General features: G+C 41.6%; 1 protein-coding gene across 1 annotated transcript; it reads left to right on the forward strand.

Moving 5' to 3' along the window:
- Window positions 1–1,570: 1,570 nt before the first annotated feature.
- LOC139466890 (trans-1,2-dihydrobenzene-1,2-diol dehydrogenase-like) lies at window positions 1,571–10,631 on the forward strand. Its single transcript, XM_071248617.1, has 7 exons — window positions 1,571–1,687; window positions 2,620–2,731; window positions 4,822–4,985; window positions 6,112–6,364; window positions 7,816–7,940; window positions 8,806–8,956; window positions 10,528–10,631. The coding sequence occupies exons 1-7, from the start codon at window positions 1,571–1,573 to the stop codon at window positions 10,629–10,631; spliced, it is 1,026 nt and encodes a 341-aa protein (XP_071104718.1).
- Window positions 10,632–17,778: the final 7,147 nt, after the last annotated feature.

Consider the following 17,778-nt stretch of genomic DNA (forward strand, 5'->3'; position numbering starts at 1 on the left):
AAATGTTAACTTGCATATGAATCTAACACCGATGTTTCAGTTTCGCATAATGCATCAGTGAGTGAGTGAGTGAGTGAGTGAGTGAGGAACGGAGTGAGGGAGTGAGTGAATGTGTTTTAACAACGCTTTGTGAACGCCATTCCAGTTATATCATGGCGTCACCTATGATTATTCGGCAGTGTGGGGTCGCCAGATTTGGATATTGTTACACTGAAAAATAATTCTTTGTTTGCGTTTATTTATACCTTTCAAAAGAGGATTGACCGATTAACTATAGTAATATAAAATAATAGATGTTCTTTAACTTCTTTTGAGTGGTATACTATTTCCCATGATAGTCAGTGATGCACAGGAACCATTTCCCTTGATAGTCAGTGATACACAGGAACTATTTCCCATGATAGTCAGTGATGTAAGGAACTATTTCCCTTGATTGTCAGTGATACACAGGAACTATTTCCCTTGATTGTCAGTGATACACAGGAACTATTTCCCATGATTGTCAGTGATACACAGGAACTATTTCCCATGATAGTCAGTGCTACACAGGAACTATTTCCCATGATAGTCAGTGATACACAGGAACTATTTCCCATGATAGTCAGTGATACACAGGAACTATTTCCCATGATAGTCAGTGATACACAGGAACTATTTCCCATGATTGTCAGTGATACACAGGAACTATTTCCCATGATTGTCAGTGATACACAGGAACTATTTCCCATGATAGTCAGTGCTACACAGGAACTATTTCCCATGATAGTCAGTGATACACAGGAACTATTTCCCATGATAGTCAGTGATACACAGGAACTATTTCCCATGATAGTCAGTGATACACAGGAACTATTTCCCATGATAGTTAGTGATGCAAGGGAACTAATTCCCATGATAGTCAGTGATACACAGGAACTATTTCCCATGATAGTCAGTGATACACAGGAACTATTTCCCATGATAGTCAGTGATACACAGGAACTATTTCTAATGATAGTCAGTGATACACAGGAACTATATCTAATGATAGTCAGTGATACACAGGAACTATTTCCCATGACAGTCAGTGATGCACGGGTACTAATTTCCGTAAATTCTTAATTTAACTGTAAATTCGCGTCACATAGAGCGCTTCTTTTCTATTAACATAACTTTGCCCAGCGAGTGACTTGAATATTAAAATACACTGTTAATCAACAGTGCGGGTTCCACTACCTATGAATAATGAAAACAGCGGTTGGAATGATTTGATACAGTAGGATGAAAATGCTAGTTGGGGAATGGTATGTATGTTGTCTTGGTTTTCCGCTTTTGTTTTTGACATTTTTGTTTTTGTTTTTGACATATTCATTTTAGTTTTTGACATTTTCGCTTCACATTTCAGCGATTCAATAGCTACTTGAAAGTACATTTTCCATGTTTTCGGTTGTTTTTATATATGATTTATCACATATTTGCATGACAAATTGTGTTAATTTTCAAAAAGGTTATGAAATATCAAAATATTGAAAAACAGACTCCATGTCCCTTATGGGCCACCGTATAAACCACATCATTAATTGCATATTTCATGCATGTACTTGTACACACAGAAACAATGGCTACAAGATGGGGATTCTGCGGTGCGGGGAGAATATGCGAAGACTTTTGTGCAACCATGGTGACACTGCCACGCGAGGAACACAAGGTAGGTTCATATTTCTACAAAAGAATCCACTTTCAGAACCATGTTCTGGCTTTCATTCCTGTTCCTGCCTCGTGTTTCACGGCACACGTATAACATCGCGCCCATATAGCTGGACAGTGGAGCAGACGACAGTCTCTTTGAAATCTACAAAACACTTTTCCCATTACGTAAGACATCTCTTTTACAAAAACAACATTACTTTAAGAGAATAATCCCACATGGAGTATATGTAGGGCTTCCATGCTCCATGCTCCAAGCTCCAAGCTCCAAGCTCCACTTTACACCGAGGTAAGCAGGTAACAATTACTGGTGCACTCAACTTATCTCATCACCGTGTATGCCGTCTAACAATAGGGAGGTTACCTTGTGTACCTATATTTCATGACATATCTTTATTTACTGTTAGAATGCAGCATCACTTAAACTATAGTCTACTGTTTAGAATAATGCATGAACAAGGCGTTACATTTCGCATATTGTTAAAATGAGTCACATATATGGCTGTTGTGAGCTTGTGTGACACAATTTGATGTCACCTGAAACAGCATTAAAGCTTAATTATTTTAATAAAATGTCTATTCGTTGGTGTACAAATACCCAATAAACTGAAATCAAGAAAGTAATATTATTTTGAATATTGCTATCAATACGCAATGTGAATGATAACGTGAATAAATATTATCTGGAGCCTTTGGACCCAGTGTTTGTTGGAGACGAGAGTTAATATTTTCCCAGCGGCGTATGCTTTTTTCAGATTGGCTTTTGCATCAAGTATTTCAGTATTGTATCAAGTATCTCTTCTCGATGTTTCAAAAGCTTTAAGTGAACAGATCAATAGTCCCATTTCTAATTCACTTCTCCCAAAAAATAATTCTTCTTAACTACACACCATCCCGACCTGGTCCGCTTATGTGACGGTCTTGTGTTGGCAGCTGATGGCTATCGCCGATACATTCAATGACAATGCAGAACTGTATGCCCAGAAATTCAACATTGAGAAGGTTTACGAGTCGTACGAGGATATGGCCGACGACCCCGACATCGGTGAGGTCACGTAAATGACTTATAGATACATTCGGATGTGGATGTACGGTTAGGGTTAACACTGGATGAATAGATATCGGTAGATGTAGATGTAGACATGGACGTGAATGTTGATGAAGAGGTGGATGTGGTGTTGATGTGGCTGTTGATGTAGACGTGACTGCTGACGTTGCCGTAAACGTGTATATGAACCTGATGTGGGTGTGGGTGTGGATGAAACGATGCACGTGGACGTGGATGTAGATGAAGAGGTGAATGTGGGTGTTGATGTTGATGTTGATGTATACGTGAATGCTGACGTTGATGTAGACGTGTATATGAACCTGATGTGGGTGTGGATGTGGATGAGGATGTAGATGAAGATGGGGATGAAGACTATATTTGGACGTATATCTATCTATAAGCACATTTACATTCCTGTGTATATGTGAAATCATATTTTAATGTGACAATGTGTTTTGAGTTTTGAATATATTCTGAACCGCAACAGAAACGTCACCATGGATAGATAAATGAGAAACCTTATTTGTCCAAACACTTTAAACATACTTTGAGACATATTTAAAAGATGAAACTTGGCAAAACTGATCATCAAGGTTGAAATTAAAATGTCAAATGCTCTTAAAGTGAAACAACACTAGTCTCTGAGAAAATGGCATCACAAGTCAGTATCTCCATGTGCAATGATGACTGCCGTGCAACGTCGATACATGGAATGGATGAGGCGGTTGGTGAAGGCCATAGGCACCTGAGCCCACACTCTCAGAAACGCCTGACAGTTCAGCTGCAGTTTTCGGCCTTGGTGCTCAATGGGATTTAAATCGGGACTGATGCCATTCTGCTGGAGGAAGTCTCTTGTTGCTCTCACAGTGTGGGCACGGGCGTTATAATGCTGAAACTTGTGGTTGCGGCGACGCGCCAAATGAGGTATGGCGTGTGGTCTCAAGACTTGATCAATGTACCGAGCTGCTGTGACACCATTGCGTCTCCCTGGACCGATGTTCTGGAAGACCACAGGGCCGACCTTCTGTGCAAGACCAATTCCACCCCACACCATGATGCTTGGACCACCCCACGAGTCTCTCTCAACAACACAAGCATCCGGATAACGTTCCACACGGCGTCGCCAGACTTTCTCTTTGCCATCTGCTGTTGAGATACAGAAACGGCTCTCGTCTGAGAAGAGGACTCTTCTCCACTGCTGATGGCTCCAATGTTGGTGCTGTGTTGACAAGTGAAGACGTGGTGTAAGAATGGGCCCTCTGTGTGGCCTGCGACAGTGGAGGTGTCTGCTCGTCAATCGTTGACGCACGGTGTCAGCACTAATGTGTCGCTGGTGTGTCCCCATGGTCTGTCGAGCAGTTTCCGCAGCAGTAACAAAGCGATCTTGAAGATGCTGTCGCACAATCTGACAATCCTGACGTCGGGTGGTGACCCTTGGTTTTCCACTACGTGGTCGGTCATCTGTAGTGTTGGTGGTCTGGTACCGTTACTGGAGCCTGTATATGGTCCTTATGTGGACTTGTAATGCATTGGCTACTTGCCGGGCGGTTTGCACAGCTTGAGATCGTCCAAGGGCCTGGTGTCGCTGATTTCTTGTCAATCTTGGCATGTGGTAGCAATTCAATAACGAATGAATGTTATCCGATCTGGGTGGATTTTTATAGGGCAAAAAATGGGAGAACGCGTGTGCATTTCAATTTGCACGGAACTACGGAACGTGCATCAGGTTACCATGGCCGTTGTCGTGATGCGTTTGGGCGATCGGTTTTATTGTCATCTGCTTTGTTTTTTTTATCATCAAATTTCATTTTCCCGGACGAAGGTAATGTTAAATTTTATACACTTTGACAAAAATTACCCAGATATTTAAATGACAACTCTTCATGCAATGTCACTTGGGGTGACGTTTCTTTTGCGGTTCAGTATATCATAGCTATAGATGTATAGACATGGATTTAGATATATACATATATGATCGTTTTTGCTTTTTAAGGTGGTCCCAAATATATATTTTGTCACAGACCTGATACTATGTCTATATAACACTGTCAAGTTGGCTGAAGACATCCATGGTTGTGTCATTCTAGATGTAGTGTATATTGCTACGATCAACCCTGACCATCATCGACTGTGTCTGATGTTCCTGAAGGCAGACAAGCACGTGCTGTGTGAGAAGCCAATGACCCTCACCTTGGCTGGTTGCGAGGAGATCCTGAAGGTTGCCAAGGAGAAGAAACTCTTCTTTATGGAGGTAAACATTCAGGGCGATTGAAAGCAGGAACACGTTTTGGCGGTCTTTCTAAGTTTGTTTGTTTGTTTGTTGTTTAACGCCGCACTCACCAATATTCAAGTTATTTGACGGTGGTCTGTAAATAATCGAGTCTGGAACATAATATCCAGTGATTGATATCATGAGCATCGATCCACACAATTTGGATACGATGACATGTATCAACCAAGTCACCACCTGCTACGTTAGCCGAACTGGGATAATTGCTGCAAGAAGAGTGGACAAGACTCCCTCAAATTGTCATTGGGAGATTGATTCGGGCCATGCCGCGCCTATAAACGAATGTTTGACCAATCGTGGGGGCCTAGTCCATTTTTGATAAAGACTCAAGCGTTCACTGTTTGACAAGACATCAATGTCGTCTTTCCTAGTTGCTTTCACACTTACAATACACCACCACCATTTTCTGTTGATTGTGATGTTACACCTAGTCCTTCCTATTTCTAATCCACCCATTACCATCACTTGTTACATCTTTGTATTTCTGTAATCAGCTGTTATTTTCGAATACCCCTTACGCCTTTTGGAGAATATATAAGACGGCGGTGTGTAAATAACCGTCGGATTACAACCGTCTAGCTGCAGCGATATGAGCAACGATCCAATCGTCGGGGTACAAGGACACAGTAGCGTCCACATCACCGACCTTGGACACATGGTCGATTGCGTACGGCCAGTATAGGGAACTATTTTATCCAGAAACCCCTACGGTGGCATCATCAACATAATAATAAATATAACTGCAATAGCAATAATTATGATAATAACTTCCAGAACCCTTACATATATTCATATGGTTAAACATTGGACGAGGATCTCGCTATTTTCAACTCATCTTTAAACCGAATGTAATTAAACACGCATTATCATCAGCGATAAAGGACCGACCTTTTGATATTCTTGGGTGAAACAACAAATTGCAATAATTTTTGTGGCAATTTAATATTTTCCCAACAATATGAAGCATAATAATATATTTCAAGAATTTCCGGGAACAATGGGTTTTTTTCAAATATTTTTTGCGATAAAATCCCAGACCGAAAATCAAATGGTCGGCCCCTAAGGAGTGCTTTTATTCAACCCCTAGGGTGAGTGGTCGCGCTGCTTTCCCGTGTATGACCAAATAAGGAAGGAACTGGATTCTGGGAGTCTTGGAGACGTGAAGCTGATTCAAACATCCATCTGTATGTCAGGACCCCGTTGTGAGAGAGTCGAGAAGAGGGCGCTGGGAGGGGGAGGCCTCAAGGACATCGGGTGCTACACCATCCAGGCTGCACTTCTCGCCTTCAAAGAAATGCCGACTAAAATTGTAGCCGAAGTAGACATGGCTGACAACGGTGGTTAGTTCGAGGAACATCTTACTTTCAAATTCTTTATTTTGAATACCGATAATTTGATAGCTTCACTATGTATTATGTATAAAATTCCATTTCTTGTTATTGTGCGTGCTTGGGTAGAGTTATACCCCGTTCACATGTGCCTCTATACATATGTGTGTATATGTGCATACGTGTGTAGAAATACATACGTGAGTATGCTTGTCACGTGAACGCGTTTACTCATGTGTGTATATTTACACCAGGAGCAAATTTGCATGTCTGGAGCACGTGCAAATGTAAATGTAAATTTGCACTGCGTGTATATGTTCTAATTAATATCTGTTCTTTTGTCAACACCAAACAAATTGTCAACAGTTGCCAACTTTTATGCGTATATACAGAGTTGAGCGGACGGTGTTTTCTTTTGGTTTCAAGGAGTCAAAACTTTATGTACAAATTAAATCAAACACATTTTTCGGTGAAGTAACTCTCTTCTCATTCAACTTTCAAAACAACCTGTTTTGTGTTGAAAGTCGTGAATGGACTGACGAATATGTGTGCCTTACTTAATGTACATGCTTTATTTACACACCTAAGATGCTTTTCATGTGAACGCATAGTAAATTTACATATACGCACGTATGCATAGTTACACATGTGTAAAATGGCTTACGTTAGTGAATGCTGTATATGTGAACGGGGTGTTAGTCGGTACTTTCGTAATGGCATTGTACTCAATAGTGTTACAGATGGGCCAGAGTGTAGTTTTGCGAGAAGTGAGGTGAGGGGAAATGGGGTTTAAACGTCGCGTCCAAGATGATTGCACTTATGTAACGAAGTGCATGCACGTGTGTGTGTGTGTGTGTGTGTGGTGTGTGTGTGTGTGTGTGTCTCCTTGTACTAGTCTGGACCAATGTCGATTTTATAGTGCTAGCCCACTGAGATACCATGCCGCTGTTTAACATGAATACCCCACTCAGACAGAGTATACCGACTCCGAGCCGACCAGTCCTTGTTTTAGCCCCTTAATGCCGAGCGCCAGACGGTTAACGACAAGGATAACGTCTTTTGGTATGACGCGACGGGGATCGAACCCGGACCTTCCGCTCTGCGGGCGGACGCTGTACCACTAGGCTACAGAGGCGGTGTAGTTATGCAAGAGCGTCGTCGATGTTTTATGGGAGAGCGGGTGAGGTTTAATGCCGGTGCTAGCACACATCCTCCTCCATTATAAAGTGTTTACACCTTCTTTCAATTACTATAAATACCCTGTACGCGTTCGCCACCATAACTTTGTTTTAAAATAGAATAAAGACGTCCAAATAAATCACCCAGAAATGCTGAGCTAAGTTAGGGAATGGATTCAGGGTATTTATCGTAATATAATGCACTGGTTAACCGAGGATGTTATGTGTAGCTACGTCTCTCGTATGATGCATGGTCTATTGACCATCCGATGATGCTGTTTGCAGTGGATGCCGGCGGGAGCGTCATTCTGTGCTATCCCTGGGGTAAGATGGCGGTGCTGACATACCACACCCATATAACAGGGGCCGACAACAGCCTGCACATACTGGGCACACGAGGGAGCATACACGTGGGTACAAGTGCCATGTTCCGCTGTCTATTGCCGGAAATCAGCTTGTTAAACGCCGCTTTCTGCAATATTCAAGTTATATACTACTCAAAGTTTGCTAAGGATCACGTTTTGATGATAACCAAAAAATATCCAAAAAATACAGATTTAAATATCCCGGTACACAATGATTAGGTAATTCCTACAGGACCTCAATTTCATGATGAACGGACAGAGTCATACAGTCGTGGAAATGTCTTCACTCAATTTCCTGTCTTTGGCTATTTCAGAAGATTCACACAATTTGACGTATTACTTTTTAAAGTGGTGATCCTGAGCGAACTTTGAAGAGTATATGAAAACAAATATATGTAAATAATCGAGTCTGGAAACGGCCCCTGTTTGATATGAGGAACGATCCATGATCATTAAGTTGCCTCTTACGACCAGCGTAGGTTGCTGTGGACCAATTAGGACGTCAGTAGACAGACATCGTTCCCGTGAAGTTCCGGGTTAGAATAGGTCTTCAGCAACCCACGCGTGTAGAAAGAGGCGGCCAACGGTATCGGGTGGTCAGGCTCGCTGAATTAGTTGATGCATGTCATCGTATCCCAGTTGTGTGGGTCGATGCTCATGATAGCAATCATTAGGATTATCTGGTCCAGACTCGGTTATTTACAGACAGCCGTCATATAACTGGATTATTGCTGAGTGTGGTGTTAAACAGATAACAAACAAACAAAACATCGTAGCACCACTATTTGTTTTCCGCGCACATCAGGCTGATATAACCGAAATACTGTTCAAAGCGGACTTAAACCAAACGCACTCATTCACGTTGTTTCAGCACATTTACCACGTCTTTTGCCTATGTAAACACCTTCAGGTGGAGGCGCCATTCTGGATTCCAACTAAGGTTCGCACTCCGACCGGGGACTATGAGTTCCCTCTTCCTGACAGTGACTATCACTACAACTATGAGTATTCCTCGGGATTTGTATACGAACAGAATGCCGTCAGAGACTGTCTGAAGAAAGGTGAGTTAGCAGATGGTGAGGTTGTTTGTTGTTTTGCGCCGCAGTCAAGTATAGTACAACTATATCGAGAATTCATGGAAATAATTGAATCTAAGCCAGACAATGTAGTTATTGATATTGTAAGTTACGATCATCACCGCTTGGAACGATGGCGTACACTTTAGGAGCCTGGTCAAGGGTCAAATGAAGGTCAACATTGAGCACCACTCCTAGCTACACATGTATAAAACCCCATTCCATTTGTAAACGGGCAAGCGAGCGATTGCCTTATATTGTTCCAGTAATATAAAGACATGACTTTAATGTAACATGTTTCTTAGTTGTTTAACATGGCACTCAGCAATATTCCCGCAATATCACTGCAGCCAGCAATATTCTGGGCCATACAAACCAGTGATTGATATAATCAGCAATGTCCACAACACCAGACTTCATGAAATGCAACCAAGTCGCTGAGACTGACCACCCGGTCCAATGTAGTCTCCTCTTACGAAAAGCACGGCATGCAGTTAAAGGCTGCATACAATTTTTTTTCTCCGGGACATTGTTCTCTAAAGCGGAAAGGGGGAAAAACGTTTCAAATAAATTTTGTATAACACTTCAATGAACATAACTGGGCGCACACTGACCTGCGAACTTAACGCTGAGATGATATTAACCCCTATAACACAGGCTAAGGATAGTCTTAGCGCTGAGATCGTTTTGTGCAAGTGGGCCCTGGTCTCTTTAATGCCTGGTTATTAATCATATCATTTTAGTGATAACAGAGAGCCTCAGGCCGTTTTGTCCTAGCGCGTTCATAATGTGCAAATAAGTATGAGTTTGAATATAGAATCAATGAATGTAGTCCATGAAATACATGTATACAAGATTATGGTTTGTGATCCTATTGGCTTCAATGTCATTTGTAAATATGTCTAATGTTGCGATTTTCATGGTGGTACGTAGGTATATATTTTAACGTTGTAAAATATGCTATGTTCCTATGCTTCACTGCAGTTGTACACGTCTACGGCCTGCCTCACTTTAAGCAAGTCCGTTATCCTATGTGAAGGATGAGTGTTAGAGACATGCACTTGTATGTTTGACACGAGCACGCCTGTCTGTTTGAACTGTGCGTAACTGTATGTTGTGCGTACCTCTTTGTTTGAGTTGTGAGTAACTGTATGTTTGAAATGAGCGCGCCAGTCTGTTTGAGTTGTGCGTAACTGTATGTTGTGCGTACCTGTTTGTTTGAGCTGTGCGTACCTGTTTGTTTGAGTTGTGAGTAACCGTATGTTTGAAATGAACACGCATGTCTGTTTGAGTAACGCGTAACTGTATGTTGTGCGTACCTGTTTGTTTGAGTTGTGAGTAACCGTATGTTTAAAATGAACACGCCTGTCTGTTTGAACTGTGCGTAACTGTATGTTGTGCGTACCTGTCTGTTTGAGATGAGCACACCTGTATGTTTGAGTTGTGCGTAACTGTATGTTTGAGTTGTGCGTAACTGTACGTCTGAGTTGTGCGTAACTGTACGTTTGAGTTGTGCGTAACTGTATGTTTGAGTTGTGCGAACCTGTATGTTTCAGGGCTGACCGAGAACCCAGTGATCACCCACGCAGAGAGCAGAACAATCGCTGCCATATCGGACGAGATTCTCCGACAGTTTGGTATACAGTACGATTCCCCTTAGTATTGTATGTTCGCGGGATCATCGTTGAGAATCTTCTCAGCAATGCATTAAACAACCTTGACACAAGCTTTGCAGTCACGTGATTAGCCATCCTTACTTCTGGGATGACGGTCTGGATACATGGACATTTTCACCTAAGTGTCTACACCAGGAAAAGCTTTCTGATAAGTTTGCTCCACGGTGGATTGAGTGAATGCTGAATTACCTTTTTGTCTGGGAGGAATTAATATCTTATTAATTGTAATCATTCATGTTAGTAAAACAGATATACGTCGAAACACGAGGGTAGAGATACTTTTTCACCAACCCTTAGGATAAATTGTCTTTAGTCGTTCAAGTTTAGCTATATTTACATAATGCTTATCTATCCAAATGTTATGTTATCTAGCATACTGATTCAAAATATTAGATACAGGTTGCAATGATAAAATCGTGTTGTGTTTTTTTTTTCTGTAGTATGGACTAAACATAATACGCTGCATTTACTATTGAAGCACAGCCACGTGTCAACACTGACAGATAACGCAAGTCAGATATGATACATGGTCAGAGGCAGAGCCACTCTTGTCCAATGAGAGATCGCCATTAGACCACGTGGGGTATATTTCATCCCGATAAAATAATATTATGCTCTCAGTGCATTAAAAGGTACGTGTTTCATGTGCATTACATGCAAAGCGTAACATTGGGCTCACTGTGGAACACAAACACGCCAACTTAAGAGGTGAGGTGAAATGGGGTTTAACGTCGCGTCCAAGATTATTGCACTTATATAGCGACGTGCATGTACGTGTGTGTGTGTGTCTGCTTGAAATAGTCCGGACTGATGCCGATTTATAGTGCTAGCCCACTGAGATCCCATGCCGCAGTTGAACATGAATACCCCACTCAGACACAGTATACTGACTCCGAGCCGACCATGCTGTCCGTGTAACCCCTAAATGCCGAGCGCCGGACAGGGTAACAACAAGAACCATCTTTTAACGATCGAACCCCGGACCTCTCTGGGCGGAGGCTCCAACACTAGACCACGGTGGCGGAGTAGGAGATATTCATTTAACATCATATTATATTTACACGTTTGTACATATATAGGCATACTTAAATAACCCCCCCCCCCCCCCCCCCCCCCCCCCCCCCCACACACACACACACACACACCCCTTCCCTCTCCCTCGCTCCACAACCACCCTTTTTCATTCAGTACTTTCGTGAGCAGTTTGCTGCAGATCCGTGTGGGTAGGTATTAGGGTTGTGCGAAATGTGATCACATGGCGCCAATGGAGAGATTCTTCCCTTCCCTCAACATTATAGACCATAAAGCTTATTATCCATACGAGAGAATTATTGGAGAGGCTTGTTTTGAAATATTTACACAACCATTTTCATAGAAATCAGCTTATATATACTGATGGAAACGAATGAGGGAACAATGAAAATATAAAGGGCAATAAGCTTTTCTGTCAGTACCTTTGAAATACGAGCCTACATTTTCAACACGTCAGAATGAAATGTTGAGATGTGTTTGTGTGCATTGTTTCCCACGTGTATTTGGTAGACGCGGCTGGGAACCCATGAAAGCATATCATGTTACTGTGTCTAAAACTAAATGTTCTCTTATTCATATATCACTTGTATTCCATGTATTTTTATAAATTAAAAACTTTTGCACTTTATATGCAGTTTATTTATTACAATGTTGTCCGCTGTGTTTATGGAAGGCGTCGTAAGTTGGTTTTAATGTCACTAAAAAAGGAATATGCATAAAACAAGTGTGCACATTAGAATTCATATACCGAACTGAAAATGGTGATAAATATAAGTGTGTTATTTATTCATACCATAACAATACCATGGCCCCAGAACGAATGTATAAACACACACACAAACACCCCTACACCCCCACCACACACACACACACCACCGTTTGAGGGTCTGTGACTTCACAGCGGTAAGAAAGTCAATCATATAAAAAAAAAAAACGTGGACCAAAAACACGAATCAACATTCAAGATTACATATAGTTGAGTACTCTTATACAATGTAGCAAGTTGTTGCATGAGAAACGTAGCTTCTACAGACTATAGCTATTTTCGTATGTAGCTGTAGGTGCATGTAGCTGTAGATGTATGTAGCTGTAGGTGTATGTAGCTGTAGGTGTATGTAGCTATTGATGTATGTACATGTAGGTGTATGTACATGTAGGTGTATGTACATGTAGGTGTATGTAGCTGTAGGTGTATGTAGCTGTAGGTGTATGTACATGTAGGTGTATGTACATGTAGGTGTATGTACATGTAGGTGTATGTAGCTGTAGGTGTATGTACATGTAGGTGTATGTACATGTAGGTGTATGTACATGTAGGTGTATGTACATGTAGGTGTATGTACATGTAGGTGTATGTACATGTAGGTGTATGTACATGTAGGTGTATGTACATGTAGGTGTATGTACATGTAGGTGTATGTAGCTGTAGGTGTATGTAGCTCTAGGTGCATGTAGCTATTGATGTATGTACATGTAGGTGTATGTACATGTAGGTGTATGTAGCTGTAGGTGTATGTAGGTGTATGTAGCTGTAGGTGTATGTAGGTGTAGGTGTATGTAGCTGCAGGTGTCTGTAGCTGTAGGTGTATGTAGCTATAGGTGTATGTAGCTGTAGGTGTATGTAGCTATAGGTGTATGTAGCTATAGGTGTATGTAGGTGTATGTAGCTGTAGGTGTATGTAGCTGTAGGTGTATGTAGCTGTAGGTGTATGTAACTGTAGGTGTCTGTAGCTGTAGGTGTATGTAGCTGCAGGTGTCTGTAGCTGTAGGTGTATGTAACTGTAGGTGTCTGTAGCTGTAGGTGTATGTAACTGTAGGTGTCTGTAGCTGTAGGTGTATGTAGCTGTAGGTGTATGTAGCTGTAGGTGTATGTAGCTGTAGGTGTATGTAGCTGTAGGTGTCTGTAGCTGTAGGTGTATGTAGCTGTAGGTGTATGTACATGTAGGTGTATGTAGCTGTAGGTGTATGTACATGTAGGTGTATGTACATGTAGGTGTATGTAGCTGTAGGTGTATGTACATGTAGGTGTATGTAGCTGTAGGTGTATGTACATGTAGGTGTATGTACATGTAGGTGTATGTACATGTAGGTGTCTGTAGCTGTAGGTGTATGTAGCTGTAGGTGTATGTACATGTAGGTGTATGTAGCTGTAGGTGTATGTACATGTAGGTGTATGTAGCTGTAGGTGTATGTAGCTGTAGGTGTCTGTAGCTGTAGGTGTATGTAGCTGCAGGTGTCTGTAGCTGTAGGTGTATGTAGCTGTAGGTGTATGTAGCTGTAGGTGTATGTACATGTAGGTGTATGTAGCTGTAGGTGTATGTAGCTGTAGGTGTCTGTAGCTGTAGGTGTCTGTAGCTGTAGGTGTATGTAGCTGCAGGTGTCTGTAGCTGTAGGTGTATGTAGCTGTAGGTGTATGTAGCTGTAGGTGTATGTACATGTAGGTGTATGTACATGTAGGTGTATGTACATGTAGGTGTATGTAGCTGTAGGTGTCTGTAGCTGTAGGTGTCTGTAGCTGTAGGTGTATGTAGCTGCAGGTGTCTGTAGCTGTAGGTGTATGTAGCTGTAGGTGTATGTAGCTGTAGGTGTATGTACATGTAGGTGTATGTAGCTGTAGGTGTATGTAGCTGTAGGTGTATGTAGCTGTAGGTGTATGTAGCTGTAGGTGTCTGTAGCTGTAGGTGTATGTACATGTAGGTGTATGTAGCTGTAGGTGTATGTAGCTGCAGGTGTCTGTAGCTGTAGGTGTATGTACATGTAGGTGTATGTAGCTGTAGGTGTATGTACATGTAGGTGTATGTAGCTATTGATGTATGTACATGTAGGTGTATGTACATGTAGGTGTATGTAACTGTAGGTGTATGTAGCTGTAGGTGTCTGTAGCTGTAGGTGTATGTAGCTGTAGGTGTATGTACATGTAGGTGTATGTAGCTATTGATGTATGTACATGTAGGTGTATGTACATGTAGGTGTATGTACATGTAGGTGTATGTAGCTGTAGGTGTATGTAGCTGTAGGTGTCTGTAGCTGTAGGTGTCTGTAGCTGTAGGTGTCTGTAGCTGTAGGTGTATGTACATGTAGGTGTATGTAGCTGTAGGTGTATGTACATGTAGGTGTATGTACATGTAGGTGTATGTAGCTGTAGGTGTATGTACATGTAGGTGTATGTACATGTAGGTGTATGTAACTGTAGGTGTATGTAGCTGTAGGTGTATGTAGCTGTAGGTGTCTGTAGCTGTAGGTGTCTGTAGCTGTAGGTGTATGTAGCTGTAGGTGTATGTACATGTAGGTGTATGTACATGTAGGTGTATGTAGCTGTAGGTGTATGTAGCTGTAGGTGTATGTACATGTAGGTGTATGTACATGAAGGTGTATGTAGCTGTAGGTGTATGTAGCTGTAGGTGTATGTAGCTGTAGGTGTATGTAGCTGCAGGTGTCTGTAGCTGTAGGTGTATGTAGCTGTAGGTGTATGTAGCTGTAGGTGTATGTACATGTAGGTGTATGTAGCTATTGATGTATGTACATGTAGGTGTATGTACATGTAGGTGTATGTAACTGTAGGTGTATGTAGCTGTAGGTGTATGTACATGTAGGTGTATGTAGCTGTAGGTGTATGTACATGTAGGTGTATGTAGCTATTGATGTATGTACATGTAGGTGTATGTACATGTAGGTGTATGTAACTGTAGGTGTATGTAGCTGTTGATGTATGTACATGTAGGTGTATGTAGCTGTAGGTGTATGTACATGTAGGTGTATGTAGCTGTAGGTGTATGTACATGTAGGTGTATGTAGCTATTGATGTATGTACATGTAGGTGTATGTACATGTAGGTGTATGTACATGTAGGTGTATGTACATGTAGGTGTATGTAGCTGTAGGTGTATGTAGCTGTAGGTGTATGTAGCTGTAGGTGTATGTAGCTGTAGGTGTCTGTAGCTGTAGGTGTCTGTAGCTGTAGGTGTATGTAGCTGTAGGTGTATGTAGCTGTAGGTGTATGTACATGTAGGTGTATGTACATGTAGGTGTATGTAGCTGTAGGTGTATGTACATGTAGGTGTATGTAGCTGTAGGTGTATGTAGCTGTAGGTGTATGTAGCTGTAGGTGTATGTAGCTGTAGGTGTCTGTAGCTGTAGGTGTATGTAGCTGTAGGTGTATGTACATGTAGGTGTATGTACATGTAGGTGTATGTAGCTGTAGGTGTATGTACATGTAGGTGTATGTACATGTAGGTGTATGTAGCTGTAGGTGTATGTAGCTGTAGGTGTATGTAGCTGTAGGTGTATGTAGCTGCAGGTGTCTGTAGCTGTAGGTGTATGTAGCTGTAGGTGTATGTAGCTGTAGGTGTATGTACATGTAGGTGTATGTAGCTATTGATGTATGTACATGTAGGTGTATGTAACTGTAGGTGTATGTAGCTGTAGGTGTATGTACATGTAGGTGTATGTAGCTGTAGGTGTATGTACATGTAGGTGTATGTAGCTATTGATGTATGTACATGTAGGTGTATGTACATGTAGGTGTATGTAACCTAAGGTGTATGTAGCTATTGATGTATGTACATGTAGGTGTATGTAGCTGTAGGTGTATGTACATGTAGGTGTATGTAGCTGTAGGTGTATGTACATGTAGGTGTATGTAGCTATTGATGTATGTACATGTAGGTGTATGTACATGTAGGTGTATGTAACTGTAGGTGTATGTAGCTGTAGGTGTATGTACATGTAGGTGTATGTACATGTAGGTGTATGTAACTGTAGGTGTATGTAGCTGTAGGTGTATGTAGCTGTAGGTGTATGTAACTGTAGGTGCATGTAACTGTAGGTGTATGTAGCTGTAGGTGTCTGTAGCTGTAGGTGTATGTAGCTGTAGGTGTATGTAACTGTAGGTGTATGTAGCTGTAGGTGTATGTAGCTGTAGGTGTATGTAGCTGTAGGTGTATGTAGCTGTAGGTGCATGTAGCTATTGATGTATTTACATGTAGGTGTATGTAGCTATAGTTGTGTGTAGCTGTAGGTGTATGTAGCTCTAGGTGCATGTAGCTATTGATGTATGTACATGTAGGTGTATGTAGCTGTAGGTGTATGTAACTGTAGGTGTCTGTAGCTGTAGGTGTATGTAACTGTAGGTGTCTGTAGCTGTAGGTGTATGTAGCTGTAGGTGTATGTAGCTGTAGGTGTATGTAGCTGTAGGTGTATGTACATGTAGGTGTATGTACATGTAGGTGTATGTAGCTGTAGGTGTATGTACATGTAGGTGTATGTAACTGTAGGTGTCTGTAGCTGTAGGTGTATGTAGCTGTAGGTGTATGTAGCTGTAGGTGTATGTAGCTGTAGGTGTATGTAGCTGTAGGTGTCTGTAGCTGTAGGTGTATGTATCTGTAGGTGTATGTAGCTGTAGGTGTATGTACATGTAGGTGTATGTACATGTAGGTGTATGTAGCTGTAGGTGTATGTACATGTAGGTGTATGTAGCTGTAGGTGTATGTAACTGTAGGTGTATGTAGCTGTAGGTGTATGTAGCTGTAGGTGTATGTAGCTGTAGGTGTATGTACATGTAGGTGTATGTAGCTGTAGGTGTATGTAGCTGTAGGTGTATGTAACTGTAGGTGTCTGTAGCTGTAGGTGTATGTAGCTGTAGGTGTCTGTAGCTGTAGGTGTCTGTAGCTGTAGGTGTATGTAGCTGCAGGTGTCTGTAGCTGTAGGTGTATGTAGCTGTAGGTGTATGTAGCTGTAGGTGTATGTACATGTAGGTGTATGTACATCTAGGTGTATGTAGCTGTAGGTGTATGTACATGTAGGTGTATGTACATGTAGGTGTATGTACATGTAGGTGTATGTAACTGTAGGTGTATGTAGCTGTAGGTGTATGTAGCTGTAGGTGTATGTAGCTGTAGGTGTATGTAGCTGTAGGTGTATGTAGCTGTAGGTGCATGTAGCTATTGATGTATTTACATGTAGGTGTATGTAGCTATAGTTGTGTGTAGCTGTAGGTGTATGTAGCTCTAGGTGCATGTAGCTATTGATGTATGTACATGTAGGTGTATGTAGCTGTAGGTGTATGTAGCTGTAGGTGTCTGTAGCTGTAGGTGTATGTAG

Source organism: Haliotis cracherodii, unplaced genomic scaffold, assembly GCF_022045235.1.
Source record: "Haliotis cracherodii isolate W230 unplaced genomic scaffold, xgHalCrac1.p SCAF_19, whole genome shotgun sequence".
NCBI classification, from domain to species: Eukaryota; Metazoa; Mollusca; class Gastropoda; order Lepetellida; family Haliotidae; genus Haliotis; species Haliotis cracherodii.

Bases quoted from the DNA above. Each gene is read 5' to 3' on its own strand.
- LOC139466890 (XM_071248617.1), top strand. From the start codon at position 1,571: ATGCATGTACTTGTACACACAGAAACAATGGCTACAAGATGGGGATTC. The intron at 4,986-6,111 runs GTAAACATTCAG...TTCAACCCCTAG, and splicing joins AGAAACTCTTCTTTATGGAG to GGTGAGTGGTCGCGCTGCTT. The intron at 7,941-8,805 runs GTGGGTACAAGT...AAACACCTTCAG, and splicing joins GCACACGAGGGAGCATACAC to GTGGAGGCGCCATTCTGGAT.